Genomic DNA, 17110 nt, shown 5'->3' with positions numbered 1-17110 from the left:
CTCTCCAGTTCTCCGAGTCTGGTCTTGCTCATGCCCCGAGGAACTGTGGAGGTTTCCCATTTGAGTAAAGGAATTGAATAAAGGACTGAGGTGCACCTGCGTGAGGTTAGCTCTTATGTAGTTGATTAGTGTTGGATTCTTTTGAACAGGTGGACCTGGAAATTTGTCATAAGTTGCTAAGAATACATGCAGGACAGAGTGGATGGTAAGGGAGGTGGTGTAGCTCTGTTATTTAAGGATGACATCCGGGCAATAGTAAGGGATGACATCGGTGCTATGGAGGACAAGGTTGAATCCATTTGGGTGGAAATCAGGAATAGTAAGGTGAAAATGTCACTGATAGGAGTAGTCTATAGGCCACCAAATAGTAACATTATGGTGCGGCAGGCAATAAACAAAGAAATAACTGATGCATGTAGAAATGGTCCAGCAGTTATCATGAGGGATTTTAATCTACATGTTGATTGGTTTAACCAGGTCAGTCAAGGCAGCCTTGAGGAGGAGTTTATAGAATGTATCCGTGATAGTTTCCTAGAACAGTATGTAATGGAACCTACAAGGGAACAAGCGGACCTAGATCTGGTCCTGTGTGAGACAGGATTGATTAATAATCTCATAGTTAGGGGTCCTCTCGGAAGGAGCGGTCACAATATGGTGGAATATAAAATACAGATGGAGGGTGAGAAGGTAAAATCAAACACTAGTGTTTTGTGCTTAAACAAAGGAGATTACAATGGGATGAGAGAAGAACTAGCTAAGGTAGACTGGGAGCAAAGACTTTATGGTGAAACAGTTGAGGAACAGTGGAGAACCTTTCAAGCGATTTTTCACAGTGCTCAGCAAAGGTTTATCTCAACAAAAAGGAAGGACAGTAGAAAGAGGGAAAATCGACTGTGGATATCTAAGGTAATAAGGGAGAGTATTAAAATGAAGGAAAAAGCATACAAAGTGGCAAAGATTAGTGCGAGACTAGAGGACTGGGAAATCTTTAGGGGGCAACAGAAAGCTACTAAAAAAGCTATAAAAGAAGAGTAAGATAGATTATGAGAGTAAACTTGCTCAGAATATAAAAACAGACAGTAAAAGTTTTTACAAATATATAAAACAAAAAAGAGTGGCTAAGGTAAATATTGGTCCTTTAGAGGATGAGAAGGGAGACTTAATAATGGAAGATGAGGAAATATCTGAGGAACTGAACAGGTTTTTTGGGTCGGTCTTCACAGTGGAAGACACATAACATACCAGTGACTGATAGAAATGAGGCTATGACAGGTGAGGACCTGGAGATGATTGTTATCACTAAGGAGGTAGTGATGGGCAAGTTAATGGGGCTAAATGAGATGGCTAGGGAAATTGCAAATGCACTAGTGATAATTTATCAAAATTCACTAGACTCTGGGGTGGTCCTGGCAGATTGGAAATTAGCAAACGTAACACCACTGTTTAAAAAAGGAGGTAGGCTGAAAGCGGGTAATTATAGGCCAGTGAGCTTAACTTCGGTAGTAGGGAAGATGCTGGAATCTATCAAGGAAGAAATTGCGAGGCATCTGGATGGAAATTGTCCCATTGGGCAGACGCAGCATGGGTTCATAAAGGGCAGGTCATGCCTAACTAATTCAGTGGAATTTTTTGAGGATATTACCAGTGCAGTAGATAACGGGGAGCCAATGGATGTGGTGTATCTGGATTTCCAGAAAGTCTTTGAAAAGGTGCCACACAAAAGATTGTTGCATAAGATAAAGATGCATGGCATTAAGGGTGAAGTAGTAGCATGGATAGAGGATTGGTTAATTAATAGAAAGCAAAGAGTGGGGATTAATGGGTGTTTCTCTGGTTGGCAATCAGTAGCTAGTGGTGGCAAAATATTAAAGCATGCTGCTGTGCAGAGAGACCTGGGTGTGCTAGTGCAGGAGTCACAAAAAGTTGGTTTACAGGTGCAACAGGTGATTAAGAAAGCAAATGGAATTTTGTCCTTCATTGCTAGAGCGATGGAGTTTAAGACTAGGGAGGTTATGCTGCAATTGTATAAGGTGTTAGTGAGGCCACACCTGGAGTATTGTGTTCAGTTTTGGTCTCCTTACCCGAGAAAGGACGTACTGGCGCTGGAGGGTGTGCAGAGGAGATTCACTAGGTTAATCCAAGAGCTGAAGGGGTTGGATTATGAGGAGAGGTTGAGTAGACTGGGACTGTACTCGTTGGAATTTAGAAGGAAGGATGAGGGGGGGATCTTATAGAAACATATAAAATTATGAAGGGAACAGATAGGATAGATGCGGGCAGGTTGTTTCCACTGGCGGGTGACAGCAGAACTAGGGGGCATAGCCTCAAAATAAGGGGAAGTAGATTTAGGACTGAGTTTAGGAGGAACTTCTTCACCCAAAGGGTTGTGAATCTATGGAATTCCTTGCCCAGTGAAGCAGTTGCGGCTCCTTCATTAAATGTTTTTAAGGTAAAGATAGATAGTTTTTTGAAGAATAAAGGGATTAAGGGTTATGGAGTTCGGGCTGGAAAGTGGAGCTGAGTCCACAAAAGATCAGCCATGATCTCATTGACTGGCGGAGCAGGCTCGAGGGGCCAGATGGCCTACTCGTGCCCCAAAGACCGAAGTATGGCTTTCGGACATGTCAAGCTTTCTTGGCCTGGAAAAAATTAAGTTTGCCTGAAGAGGATCACTATCAGGGCTCGCCCGGAGGTGGAGAATTAATCATCAGCGGGGGGGGGGGGGGGGGTTGAATAGTGTAGAGTAGGGGAGAAGAATAGGCGGTTTTATTTGCGAGAGAGGAGTGGCTATTTGCACTATGTTTTTTCTTTATCGATATTTGCACACTACTGTATATTGTTGCTGTTCACAATGCCAAAAATACCTCAATAAAATGGTTTGTCAAATAAAAAAAACATTTAGAGCCATGGCAGATATGCTCCTCTAAACTTTTGTGCCTTCGTTGAACAAAGAAGAGATGTTTCCCAGGCTTGTCACCCAAGTGGTATTGTGTGGTAATTATTAACTGGATTTGACCCAGAGAGTTACAAAAATTGGATGTTGCTTGGGAAATGGGCTTTCTCAGTGAGTTCAGGGAATGTTGGTATATTTGGGAACAGGAGATAACTTCAGATAACATGTGTAAGTGTTCTAGTGTATATCAGTCTTCTGTTGTGCGTTTCTTCTTTTGTATTATAATAAATATTCTTTATTAAGTGTTCACACAAGGACTGGATTGGTTCCTCACTGGGTGTACAAGTTACATGACTAAAAGCCAATGTTTAAATAATCTTTATTTACATCACTGCCTCCCCTGGAGGGATGCCATCAGTTTATACCCCTCGAAGGTGATCATTGTTAGCTGATCGATCTGGCTTCCTGCCTTATTCCAGTTTGTTTCAACAAGTTCCCAACTGAACTCCAGTAATCAATCTCCTGGAAGTTGCAGAGTTAGTTTATTTTGTCGGAAAGTTGTGGACTTTCACCCAATTGTCATGGACATCAGAACGTGCTGTAATCTCGGGTTAGATCCAACTGACATAGTTTTGTGGAATAAGTTTGTACTCGAAGATTTCTAGTTACACGGTGCTTTTTGCAATACAATCAAGATTTACTAGTGCCCAGATCCTGAGTCTCTGCCAATAGCATGGGGGTGGGGGTGGGTGTGGCAGAGGGGGGGGGGGGGGGGGGGGGGCACAAGGATTAGTCTCCTTCTGTGTACATGTTCATATTGCACTGATGTGGTTGAGATCAGGGGAGGAAAGCATAGAACATACAGTGCAGAAGGAAGCCATTCAGCCTATCGAGCCTGCACCAGCTCACATAAGCCCTCACTTCACCCTATCCCCGTAACCCAATAACCCCTCCTAACCTTTTTAGACACTGAGGGTAATTGATCATGGCCAATCCACCCAACCTGCACATCTTTGGTCTGTGGGAGGAAACCGGAGCACCCGGAGGAAACCCACACAGACACAGGGAGAACGTGCAGACTCCGCACAGACAGTGACCCAAGCCGGGAATTGAACCTGGGACCCTGGAGCTGTGAAGCCACAGTGCTATCCACTTGTCCTACCATGCTGCCCAGGAGGGAAAGGAGAAAAAACAGATGTGTGTGTTGATTCTGTGCGCGTAAAATCGAAAATGATGGTTTATTATGAAATGATACAATAAAATTTGCAAAGATGCAATTGATTCTTGGAAAAAAAGGTGAGGCAACAGCCCCATCAGAAACTCCGACAGCGTCACAGCAAAAGTGAATCATTTAGAATTATTCTCTCATTGCTACAATTACTACAATTGGGAGACTGTCAATGGTCACTGTTGGGTAGAGGAGGGGAATATTTACTCAGCATTCGGATGTGCGAGACTGGATCTGGAAGCACTTGATCCTGACACCGAGTGCCTGAAAATGGAAAGAGTTAGGGCATTTCGATGGCGCAGTGGGTTAGCACTGCTGCCTCACGGTGCCGAGGTCCCAGGTTCGATCCCGGCTCTGGGTCACTGTCCGTGTGGAATTTGCACATTCTCCCCGTGTCTGCGTGGGTTTGGCCCCCACAACCCAAAGATGTGCAGGGTAGGTGGACTGACCAGGCTGAATTGCCCCTTAATTGGAAAAAATGAATTGGGTACTCTAAATTTATTTAAAAAAAAGAAAATGGAAAGAGTTCCGTTCTGTACCATTAATGGCTGTCAACTCATAATTTCCACCAACCTAAGTAACAAAAATTACTAATGGTAGTTTTTTTTTATTTTGGACTATTTTATTATCGGGTTGGATTGTTCTGAACGGCAGGGGAGTACAGTGGACTGTCATTGTACAGAAACTTACATGGACTTGTACATTAAAAATTCCTATTTCCAAAAAGTGTCATCTCCTCTATAGTGCAACTGAGACCTGTGGATAGGACAAGCAACAGTGTGTCTCATTAACCAAACAGATTGAAGAGTTGTTAATGAGCAGCACAGCATCAAAACCAGGGAGAGTCAATTAGAACACGGAATTCAATGTCAAACAAGAACAGAATACAAGAGGAAGTGAAGAAAAAAGATGGGATTGTGTGTGTGAGAGAGAGAGAGAGGGACAGACAGACAGAGAGACACACAAGAGAGAGATATCACAGTGTTCCAAGTGTGAAGCTTCCGTCGTCCCAGATGACCTTCGGCTTTGAGAAGGAGAACTGACTGGTGGTGATTTAACCCAAGAATCACCACACCTCAGGCGAGGGGCAAGGTTGAGAAGGTGGGACCTTCATGAATAACCTCAGCCGGTACGGGGATTGAACCCATGCTGCTGGCCTTGCTCTGCATGACAAACCAGTGCTCATCCAATTGAGCTAAATACAGTGAAACCTGGCCAGGAATGTTGGGTCTGTTCCCTGATTTTCCGATCACAACTATTGTTGTGTTTGATTTCATTATGCAAACGTTCAATTATCAGCAGTCATCACATTAACTAAACATTCTATGACAAAGGCAGATCATGAAAGCTTTCTTTGGATGCAATATTGACCTGAAGATTTCACAGGACAACAGTCAAAAGATCTTCGTACCAAATATGTTATCTCACAATTAGAAAATATGAAGAAAGTAATAGACTTACAATAGCGTTGACATCTTTCTTGCTCTTGTGCGAAGAAGCGACCACAGCCAGGTATTGAATGACTTTCTTTGTGTTTTCTGTTTTCCCAGCTCCAGATTCGCCCCTGTGCAGGAAACCCACGCGTTATTGTGACTTTGCACATTATGATCGAAAAGCTACAGACTCTTGATTCCAAAGCTATGTGTCCTCGATTTTAACATCCTGCCCCCCCTGACCCAGTGGAATGTGGGGGGGGGCAGGGTAAGATTAAACCCAATTAACAAGCTCCTCCTCTCTCACCTGTCACAGTTTCACTTTTGTTGATTTTGGAGTTGGCCGAGACCCCCCACTGCAGGTAGGCCGAGGCCTTGGTGACACCATCCATGGACGCAACATCTCAACTATGGTGGGAGGTGTGGGACAACACTGTGGGAGGACTGTAAGAGTAAGAACACTCTTCCCAGACTCTGCGAGGATGCCCACGCCCTTCCATTTCCTTCCTTCCCACCCCTCGCCCCCCAATTGCAAATGAAGCCATCACGGCTCCTTCGACCCCCACAGTGACCTTCAGAATGCCCGCCTCCCCCACTTCTCAGACGCTCAACATTCCCACTGGCCCCTCGGGGGCTCACGTACACCCCAACCCCACCTCCCCAGTTTTAAAACAATCGCGAGCGAGTTAGGTTCCTGTAAATAAAACTGCAAAAGGCCAAATCTGCAATACTCCATTTGCACGAACAAGCATACTCTCTTTTCCCCCGCAATGGTTAAATTGTACCACCTTAAAACTATTCTTAATCCTTCCGTGCGCGGTTTTAATTTTTATTCCAATCAATTTGTTTTTTGTACATAATTATGAACAAAAAGTTAAGGTTTCACTTGGAACTTTGGCACAGGTTCAACCTGCATTAAGATGGAGATGAATAATGTCCACACCATGTCTTGCTGAACTGTACAACACCATAAAAGGCAAAGTTTCTCTGCTGGAATCAGCTGTGCCCTTGAATTTCCTGGTATTAAGCATCTGGATTCCCAGGATTCTTTACAAGCTCTGGATTTCCATAGACTTCGAAATTCATGATACTTTTCTCTTTTTTTTTTAAATTTAGAGTACCCAATTCATTTATTTCCAATTAAGGGGCAATTTAGCGTGGCCAATCCACCTACTTTACACATCTTTGGGTTGGGGGGGCGAAACCCACGCAAACACGGGGAGAATGTGCAAACTCCACACGGACAGTGACCCAGAGCCGGGATCGAACCTGGGACCTCGGCGCCGTGAGGCAGCAGGGCTAACCCGCTGTGCCACCGTGCTGCCCATTCATGATCCTTTTCTTAATGGCACAAGCAACACCAGACACTCGGGCAATTCCTGTATGTCCTACTCCTGCATCAAACCCAGCTTCCACAGGCTAAAATAAAAACAGTAAAGACTGCAAAGACCTATTGCACATCAGAAGACGCTAAATCACAACTTCTGTCTCCAGCTATAATCCAGTCCTGTTTTTCCCTCTCGATTACAGTAAATTGTTGATGAAACATTGACAGAAGCTGGATGATTATGTGAACCAAATACAGCACTTCTTCCATTTCCTGCCCAAGATCGCCGTTTAATTTTAAGTCAGGTAAATTACTCCAGGTCTTTAACGGTTTATATTTTAGTTGTTTTGTTTCAAAAAAAAACTCAGGTGACGAGAAGGCCTTTTATTTACTTGGTTAGGTGACTGGGCTGTGGAGGAATTTCATTATTTTTCTTTCACTGGGAAGGGTGTGTGCGTGTTTGGAGGCGCGTGTGCGAGAGAATAGGTGTGTGTGAAAGAAGGAGTGCGAGTGTGAGGTGTGCGTTTGCAAGTGTGAGAGTTTCTGCTGTTCCTCACCTGCACAGTAAGCAGGCCGATGAAAAACCCCAGGAAGAATTGGAAGGCTGAATTGATTCACAACTGAAACAGTAGCTGAAAACGAAGCTGTGACTTGTCGATGGATATTGATGTCAAACTGTGCTCTGCTCCACTGCAGTGGTGGGTGTACAATATCAAATGTATTTGCGAATGCGAGGCTGTACTGACTGCAGTACAGAGAGCCACTGCAAGGTAATATTGTACCAGGACAGAGTGTGGTAAACCACTGTTGCACCTATATTAGGTGATGTATGGTAGGACCTGTACTACAGGTACGATGGTAGTCCCTGCCTGCTGGCCCCGCCCAGTAGGCGGAGTATAAATATGTGTGTCCTCCATGCAGCAGCCATTTCGCCAGCTGCTGTAGGAGGCCACACATCTTAGAGCAATAAAGCCTCAGTTGTATTCAACTTTCGTCTTTGTGCAATTGATAGTGCATCACATAGTAACTCACTGGCAAATCCTTTTGGTTATAACTCGAGCAGTAGGGCAGCACGGTGGCACAGAGATTAGCACAGCTGCCTCACGGCTCCAAGGTCCCAGGTTCGATCATGGCTCTGGGTCACTGTCCCTGTGGAGTTTACACATTCTCCCCGTGTCTGCGTGGGTTTCACCCCCTGTGGTAAACCACGTGATTGTATTGTCTGGACTGTATTGTATTGTGCATGCCTGGGTTTGTACAGGTTGGCTCTGCCTGTGGCTCCTCCCCTCGGGGCTTCTCTATAAAGATGGCAAGTCTCCGCCTCCGGCCCCAGTTCGGGTCCAGAGGCAGGTGGCTTGCTGTTTAGTGTATTAAAGCCTCAGTTAACTTTATCAACTCGTCGTGTATTATTGACTGTGTATCACCCCTACAATCGAAAGATGTGCAAGGTAGGTGGATTGGCCATGCTAAATTGCCCCTCAATTGGAAAAGATGAAAAATTGGGTACTCTAAATATCATAATCTTTGGCTGGATTGGGGTTGTGCTTCTATCCATTGTGCTAATATATTAATGCCTCAATAAAATATTTTTCAAAAATAATAATAATCTTCATTATTGTCACAAGTAGGCTTACACTAACACTGCAATGAAGTTACTGTGAAAAATCCCCTAGTTGCCACATTTCAGTGTCTGTTCAGGTACACAGAGGGAGAATTCAGAATGTCCAATTCACCTGACAGCACGTCTTTCGGGACTTGTGGGAAGAAACCGGAGCACCCGGAGGAAACCCACGCAGACACGGGGAGAACGTGCAGACTCCCCACAGACAGTGACCCAAGCCGGTAATCGAACCTGGGATCCGGGTTCTGAGAAGCAACAGTGCTAACCACTGTGCTACCGTGATTTATTAAATTAAACTCGAGCAGTAAAGACCAGAAGCAGGAGCCTGACAAAGCAAGTGTCAGGGGTCACCAACTGCAGGACACTTAGGAGATCAGGAGTAATAACTAGCACCTTCAGATGGGTAATATAATAAGTGCTCGGGATAAACAAACGCGTGAAACTAGAGGAGACTATATGCAAGAATAGGGCTTATCTACAAGGAAGAAGGCTTTGTTGGGCATTTAGTATGAATTAAATTAACTGAAATTAATTGTATCCAACAAACCTCCTACTACCATGCAGATATAGTTCTACACAGCAAGATCCCACAAATAGCAGATCAGATAACTGTAATTAACTGTTTATGGCTGCAAGACCAAAGAACGAACATGCATTATATAAATGCTCTCCACGCCTGCCGCAAGATCGCCATGGACATCGCGGAGACCATGTAAAGGTCTGTTGACCTCGGGTGGGAATTTCCAATTGCCAGGCACGTTCAGCCGAAACATCCGCCCAATGCATTTTATTTACATCCTCAAAGTTAGCAAGATACTTTTGGTGCAGACTCTCTTGGAATGCAAGCATACAGGGCAGCTGTGACACAGCAAGATCCCACAGCCAACAAGGAGCAGATGTTTTTCTTAAAATGATGTAGGCAAAGGATAAAGGTTTGCCTGGCCTTCCAGAGAACCCTCCTACTCTTCTCCAACGAGTGCCTTGGGGGGTATTGTAAACCCGAGAGATGGATTATTTTCAGATCTGATCTGAAAGTTGGCACCTCTGATAGTGTAGCAGCCCCTCAGGTGGGTCCCACAGACACCCTGAAAGTGACGTTTGCCAGCGCACTAGCACCGCTAAGACTGGCCTGGCCTCCGTTTTCTGTATTGAAAAGGGAGCAACAAGGACACATTTCTACTTCTGTACCTCCCGCCCCCTCCTCCCTCTACCCCGCCCAAAATTCAAGTGTAATGCTGATCCCTAGTGCTCAGAATCCCAACACAAAAAACACAGCACTTTATTGGACATCTCTACATTTGGGATAGCAGATGTATTCATAACAACATTGCAAATAGCAGCAGAGTAGGCCATTCAGCCCCTCGAGCCAGCTCTGCCATTCAACTAACTCATGCTGGCTATTCTACCTCAACTCCATTGTCCCGCATTGTCCCCATATCCCTTGATGTCTTTGCCATCTACAAATCTCATCTCGGCCTTGAGCATTCTGTTATTGCTTAGAAAAAGGTTGCTCCCGATGCTGAAGTAATATTTAAACTTGTGTAATAAACTTTATTCTCAAGATATTGTTCAGCGCAGAGAAATCCTTATATAGCAGTTACTCCTTAAAGAAAATGAGCTGTCGGGAGGTGTTTAGAGTAGTTAATCACACAGATAAAACACTGTCAGAATCAATACCTTCATCCACACAATAATAAGCCCACAGTTCATATGCATTGCATTCAGAAAAGAAATCCTTTCTGCTGACTTGTTTTTTCATCAGTGAGCTTCTTTTAATCTAGATCTACAAAATTCAGGAAACAAATTAAAAGATTCCACCCTCTTGTTAAGGTTTTTGATAGTTATCCTGTTTATCAAACTGCAAAACATTCTGAAAATGAAGAAGTAAAAGTTGGCTGTGCTTCAGATAAGTGCGATGTACCAGCGATGGACTAGAAATCCAGAGACGGACTCTGGCTCAACCCCTACCATGGCAGTTGGTGGAATTTAAATTCAACTAATTCAAAAAATCTGGAATGAAAAGCTAATTTCATGGTGGCCATTACGGAGACTCTTCGATAGTCTGACAAAAAACACCGTGTGGTGCACTGATGTCCTTCAGGGAAGGAAATCTGCCATCTCTCCCCGGTCTGGCCTACATGTGACTCCAGACCCACAGCAATGTGGCTGACTCTCAACGGCTCTCTCTGAAAATGGCCGCTCGGTTGCACCAAACCGCTACAGTAAAGTCAAAAAGGAAATATCACCAAACAGCCTTCACTACTGCTGCACCAAAATCCCGGAACTCCTACCCCAACAGCATTGCGTGGTTGGATTGGATTTGTTTATTGTCACGTGTACCAAGGTACAGTGAAAAGTATTTTTCTGCGAGCAGCTCAACAGATCATTAAGTACATGGGAAGAAAACGGAATAAAAGAAAATACATAATAGGGCAACACAAGATATACAATGTAACTACATAAGCACTGGCATCGGATGAAGCAGACAGGGTGTAGTGTTAATGAGGTCAGTCCATAAGAGGGTCATTTAGGAGTTTGTTGACAGTGGGGAAGAAGCTGTTTTTGAGTCTGTTCGTGCGTGTTCTCAGACTTCTATATCTCCTGCCCAATGGAAGAAGTTGGAAGAGTGAGTAAGCCGGGTCTTTGATTATGCTGCCCACTTTCCCCAGGCAGCGGGAGGTGTAGATGGAGTCAATGGATGGGAGACGGGTTTGTGTGATGGATTGGGTGGTGTTCACGGCTCTCTGAAGTTTCTTGCGGTCCTGGGCCGAGCAGTTGCCATACCAGGCTGTATTGCAGTTGGTAAGGGTTAACGTGGACATGCCAAATTTCCTTAGTTTACTGAGGAAGTATAGGCGCTGTTGTGCTTTCTTGGTGGTAGTGTCGATGTGGGCAGACAACGTCAGATTTTTGGTGATGTGCACCCCTCGGAATTTGAAACTGCTAACCATCTCCACCTCGGCTCCGTTGATGCTGACAGGGGTGTGTACAGTACTTTGCTTCCTGAAGTCAATGACCAGCTCTTCAGTTTTGCTGGCATTGAGGGAGATTGTTGTCGTTACACCACTCCACTAGGTTCTCTATCTCCCTCCTGTATTCTGACTTGTCGTTATTCGAGATGCGGCCCACTATGGTCGTATCGTCAGAAAACTTGTAGATGGAGTTGGAACCACATTTTGCCACGCAGTCGTGTGTGTACAGGGAGTAGAGTTCGAGATGGTAACTCACCTTCCCAAGGGAAGTTAGGAATAAGCAACAAATGCTGGTCTCGCTCACATAGAACATAGAACAGTACAGCACAGAACAGGCCCTTCGGCCCTCGATGTTGTGCCGAGCCATGATCACCCTACTCAAACCCACGTATCCACCCTATACCCGTAACCCAACAACCCCCCCCCTTAACCTTACTTTTTAGGACACTCCGGGCAATTTAGCATGGCCAATCCACCTAACCCGCACATCTTTGGACTGTGGGAGGAAACCGGAGCACCCGGAGGAAACCCACACACACACGGGGAGGACGTGCAGACTCCGCACAGACAGTGACCCAGCCGGGAATCGAACCTGGGACCCTGGAGCTGTGAAGCATTTATACTAACCACCATGCTACCCAACTCAGGAAAAGATTTAATACACTTTGTTGATTTAAAAAGAACAAAAATTTATTATCAAACATCTCTCGTGTCAATATGAAGAGGAGGTGAAGCCTCTGTGGACTAAGCTAACTCCCAAGGCAGCTAAAGAAGAGCAGCAAATGTGGGTTTGGCAGCATGAACTACATCACAAGAACAAATCAAAAAATATTTAGGAAGAGAAGTCCAAAAGCGGAAGTGAAGTGGCCTGAATTTTGATCATTGATCTATGTGTGAGTCGGGACTCAGTGGGAAGCACTCTCACCCCTGAATCAGGTTATTTGAGTTCAAGTTCCATTCCAGAACTGGAGCACCAAACTCCAGGCTGACCCTCTGGTGCAATCCTTAGGGAGTGTTGCACTGTCAAAGATACCAATAACAGAGGCCCATCTGCTCCCTCAGATCATAGATCGTATAATTTTCAGTGCAGAAGGAGGCCATTTGGCCCATCGAGTCTGCACCTACCCTTGAAAGGAACACCTTACCTAAGCCCACACCCCTACCCTATCCCCATAACCCAATAACCCCTCCTAACCTTTTTGGACATGAAGGGCAATTTAGCATTGCCAGTCCACCTAACCTGCACGTCTTTGGACTGTGGGAGGAAACCGGAGCACCCGGAGGAAACCCACGCAGACACGGGGAGAAAGTGCAGACTCTGCACAGACAGTGACCCAGCCGGGAATCGAACCTGGGACCCTGGAGCTGTGAAGCAACAGTGCTAACCACTGTACTACCGTGCCCAAGAGGTTAAAGATCACATTTTGATGAAGGACAGGGGACAGTGACCTAGTCATTTGTTTTTGTGGGCGCTATCTAACCGAATGGAAACAGAGTCCTGTAATGAGCATGTTTAACTGGGTGTTTCCTGGCGCTCATAGCACCAAGAATCTCCACGCTATCTACTGGGAGTCGGTTCTATTGGGAGCCTCAGCATGGAACTCCCCGTGAAGCCGCAATTAGTCCCGTTTCCAGCACCGAAGAGCTCCGTTCGCTGGAACTCAGTGCAGGAGGAGATCAGGATGCCATTTTTAAATGGCGTCCCGAACTCTCGACCCCCGAACCTCCCTAAATCCCCAACCCACCTAGAAGAGTCTACCCCCCATGCCCCCCCGCAGCTCAAGCACCCAGGCAGGGCCCAATCCTCCTTGTGAGAAAATGTCAACTTGGCACCTTAGTCCCTCCAGCTTGGCAGTGCCAGCTGGGCATCTTGGCAGTGCCAGGCTGGCACTCAGGTGGCACTGCCAGAGTGCCAGGCTGGCAGTGCCAAGATGCCTGGGTGGCACCAGCAGTGCTAGTGTGCCACCTTGCCCAGAGGGCAAGCAGCTGGGCCCTCCGATCCCAAGGGATCCCAAGCGAGTGCCGTTCCGAATCTGCAGATTTGCAGAATAGTAATCCCACCCACAATGGGCGGGATTCAGATCGCGACATCTTGCAAGATTGTGTTAGATCTCACCAGGTGACCTGGGTAGACCCTGAAAGAGGGATCTCCCAGCATCTACCAAGCTGCCTTTTGGGCGTAACGCGGCCAGTAGATCGCGTCCCCTTTCAACATTGAAATGGACATGCAAATTCTGACATCAGTGAGATGACCTGTATGTGTGGACATGTACAGAGTTCAAGCAGAGAGGTGTGAAGGAAGCCTAGTTCAAAACTGACCCTTACAATGTACCAACATCAGATCAGTGTCCAACAATACCAGTATAGTATTAGACATATCCCAACTTTAGAAAATGAGCAGAGAGGAACTAGACGGGAAATGTTGGCAATTTCTGGCTTAGAATTTCTCCTTAGCCTTACTTGGTGTTAGACCAGATTTACTGATACACTGACTAAGATTAAATAATTTTGCAGATGTCTAATTGGTCCAGACACGCAGAGAACGTGCAGACTCCGCACAGACAGTGACCCAGCGGGGAATTGAACCTGGGACCCTGGCACTGTGACACCACAGTGCTATCCACTTGTGCTACCGAGCTGCCCTACCTCAATCACCTGCTCCTTAGCTTAAATCTATGCCCCGGGTTATTGGCCCTGTACCAAGAGGAAAAGTTCCTTCCTATCCACCCTAGCTATAGAGGGAGTGTAGCCAAGGTTTACCAGACTGATTCCTGGGATGCCAATTATGTGTCCCTTATAATTTTGCGCACTTCGATTAGGCCCCGCCTCAGCCTCCTCTGCTTTAAGGAGAACAACTCCAGCCTCTCCTCATAGCTGAAACACTCCACCCCAGGCAGGAAACTTCACACATGGTCAAGCTGCAAACATTATTAACTCTCTTCTAGTTTAGCATCAAAAGCAGTTTTAACAACAGCATATTTGTGACAGACAAACTCGAGAATAGAACATGCCTAACCCCATTACAGGAAGTGTTGTTTAAAATACGTAAGATTACAAGAAGTCCCTACTTCCCATCCATTTCAACTCAAGGGATTCCAAATAATTCTATTTCAATCTGATAAAGAGTTGGTAACAGAAAATTGGAACTGGTCCAGATCAGACTATCTCTAAAGTTAAGCAGAATGTACCATTTAAAAAAAGCTCCTCATCTCTTTGTTCCCCCCCCCAAAAAAAACTAAAAGCCAGGCGGCCAACATGGAATTTCAGAACCTATTTAAATCCAGGCGATCTTTGCTCTTGTTCGGAACATACATTTTTCCAGAGGTACTAAATGTCCGTAGAAGTAGTATTTTATTTTACAAATATAGCATTACTTTGTGGCCAGTGACATACAGTTTGTACTTACTGCCTCTCATCAAACAGATTACCTATCTCCAGTTCTCCGCAAAGTCACCGGGACTTTTCCTTATTTGGTGCCCTTTGGAGTAACTTCCTACTAAAGGCGACCATGTTGTAAAGATCAAGGCATCATGATGGGCACACGGAAATGCTATTGAGTGGTTACTATTTATAACTGTGCTGACAGTCCAGAATATGCTTCCTGTAGGTACGGGATGATAAACTAAAGCGGAAATGAAAAGCAAAAGGCAGTCCTTTACCGTCGCTATTTCAATCATTTGTATGAATCACATAGTAACATAGCAAATAGGAGCAGGCGATTCGGCCCTTTTTGAGTCTGCTCCACCGTTCAATACGATCATGGCTGATCATCCAACTCAATAGCCTAATCCCACTTTCCTCCATGTACTTTGATCCCCTTCACCCCAAGTGCGATATCTAACTGCTTCTTCAAAACATACAATGTTTTGGCCTCAACTACTTCCTGTGGTAATGAATTGCACAGGCCGACCGCTCTCAAGAGTGAAGAAATGTCTCCTCATCTCATTCCTAAATGGTTTACCCCGTATCCTCGGATTGTGACCCCTGGTTCTGGATTCCTCCACCATCGGGAACATCCCTCCTGCATCTACCCTGTCCAGTCCCCGTTAGAATTTTATAGGTTTCTGTGAGATTCCCTCTCATTCTTCTGAACTCCAGCGACTACAATCCTAACCGATTCAATCTCTCCTCATATGTCAGTCCCGCCATCCCAGGAATCAGTCTGGTAAACCTTTGCTGCACTCCCTCCATAGCAAGAACATCCTTCCTCAGATATGGAGACCAAAACTGTTCACAATATTCCAGGTGGGGTTTCACTAAGGCTCCTGTATAATTGCAGCAACACATCCCTGCTCCTGTACTCAAATCCTCTCGCTATGAAGGCCAACATACCATTTGCCTTCTTTACCGCCTGCTGTATCTGCACGCTTGCCTTCAGTGACTGAGTACGAGGACACAGGCATCTCATTGCACATTCCCCTCTCCTAATTTATGGCCATTCAAATAATAGTCTGCTCCTCACATTTATCAAAATTATACTGCATCTGCCATTTGTTTACCATTCACTCAACTTGTCAAAATCACAAAAAGGATCTGTGCATCCTCCTCCCATCCAACTTGGTATCATCTGCAAATATGGAGATATTACAATTTGTTCCCTCATCGAATTCATTCATATATATTGTGAATAGCTGGGGTCCCAACACCGATCAATGCAGTACCCCAATAGTCACTGCCTGTCAATTCAAAAAAATCCATTAATTCCTTTCTTTGTTTCCAGTCTGCCAACCAGTTTTCTATCCATCTCAATACACTACCCCTAATCCCATGTGCTTTAATTTTACACACTAATCTCTTATGCAGGACTTTGTCAAAAGCCTTTTGAAAGTCCAAATATACCACATCGACTGGCTCCCCCTCGTCAACTCACTAGTTACATCCCCAAAGAAGTCCAGTAGATTTGTCAAGCATGATTTCCCCGTCATAAATCCATGTTGACTGTCCGATCCTGACACTGTTTTCCAAGTGCTCTGTTATAAAATCTTTGATAACGGATTCTAGAATTTTCCCCATTACCAATGCCGGGCTTTCTATAATTTTGTTATCTCTCTACCTCCCTTTTTAAATAGCAGAGTTACATTGGCGACACTCCAAACTGCACGACTGGTTCCAGAACCTGGGACCTCGGCGCCGTGAGGCAAAAGTGCTAACCACTGTGCCACCCCAACCTGCATGCTCTTTTCAGGACTTCAGAAGAATGAGGTGGCCAACAGTCATTCTGGAAATGCTGGGAGAAAAGAGGCTCTACAGCATGGCTCTCCACAATTAGAATCCCGATTCTAACACAGGAAGAGGCCATTTGGCCTGCGTTGTCCATACTGACTCCACCCTTCCCACCCCACCTTTTCATCTTGGCTTTGGAATGCTTTTCTTTGCGGACATCTATCCAATTCTACTTTGAAAGCCTCCAGTTGAACCTGCCTCCACCACACCTGTACCTGCTACACCTTAACTTGGTGCCCTTGGATTCACAATCCTTCTACCAACGGGAAGTGTTTCTTCCCGTCTGCTCTGCCCAGATTCCTCACGATCTTGAATGCAAATCCAAATGTGAAAAACTGCTTAAAAACCCCAGCGTAAGGGCAGCACGGTGGAGCAGTAGTTAGCACTGCAGCCTCACGGGGCCGAGGTCCCAG

The 17110-nt window shown here is 45.3% G+C and overlaps 1 protein-coding gene across 3 annotated transcripts in view; it reads right to left on the bottom strand.

The window, feature by feature from the left end:
• myh11b (myosin, heavy chain 11b, smooth muscle) overlaps positions 1-17110 on the bottom strand; it is a 165522-nt gene that overhangs the window by 86441 nt on the left and 61971 nt on the right. For all 3 annotated transcript variants that reach the window (XM_038819567.1, XM_038819570.1, XM_038819568.1), the window contains one exon: positions 5583-5685. In XM_038819567.1, coding sequence (XP_038675495.1) covers positions 5583-5685 — 103 coding nt within the window. The remainder of the gene's footprint in view (positions 1-5582; positions 5686-17110) is intronic.

Source organism: Scyliorhinus canicula, chromosome 15, assembly GCF_902713615.1.
Source record: "Scyliorhinus canicula chromosome 15, sScyCan1.1, whole genome shotgun sequence".
Taxonomy (NCBI): domain Eukaryota; kingdom Metazoa; phylum Chordata; class Chondrichthyes; order Carcharhiniformes; family Scyliorhinidae; genus Scyliorhinus; species Scyliorhinus canicula.
The sequence above is the reverse complement of the archived record's forward strand: the minus strand, read 5'-3'. Positions and strand labels throughout refer to the sequence as shown.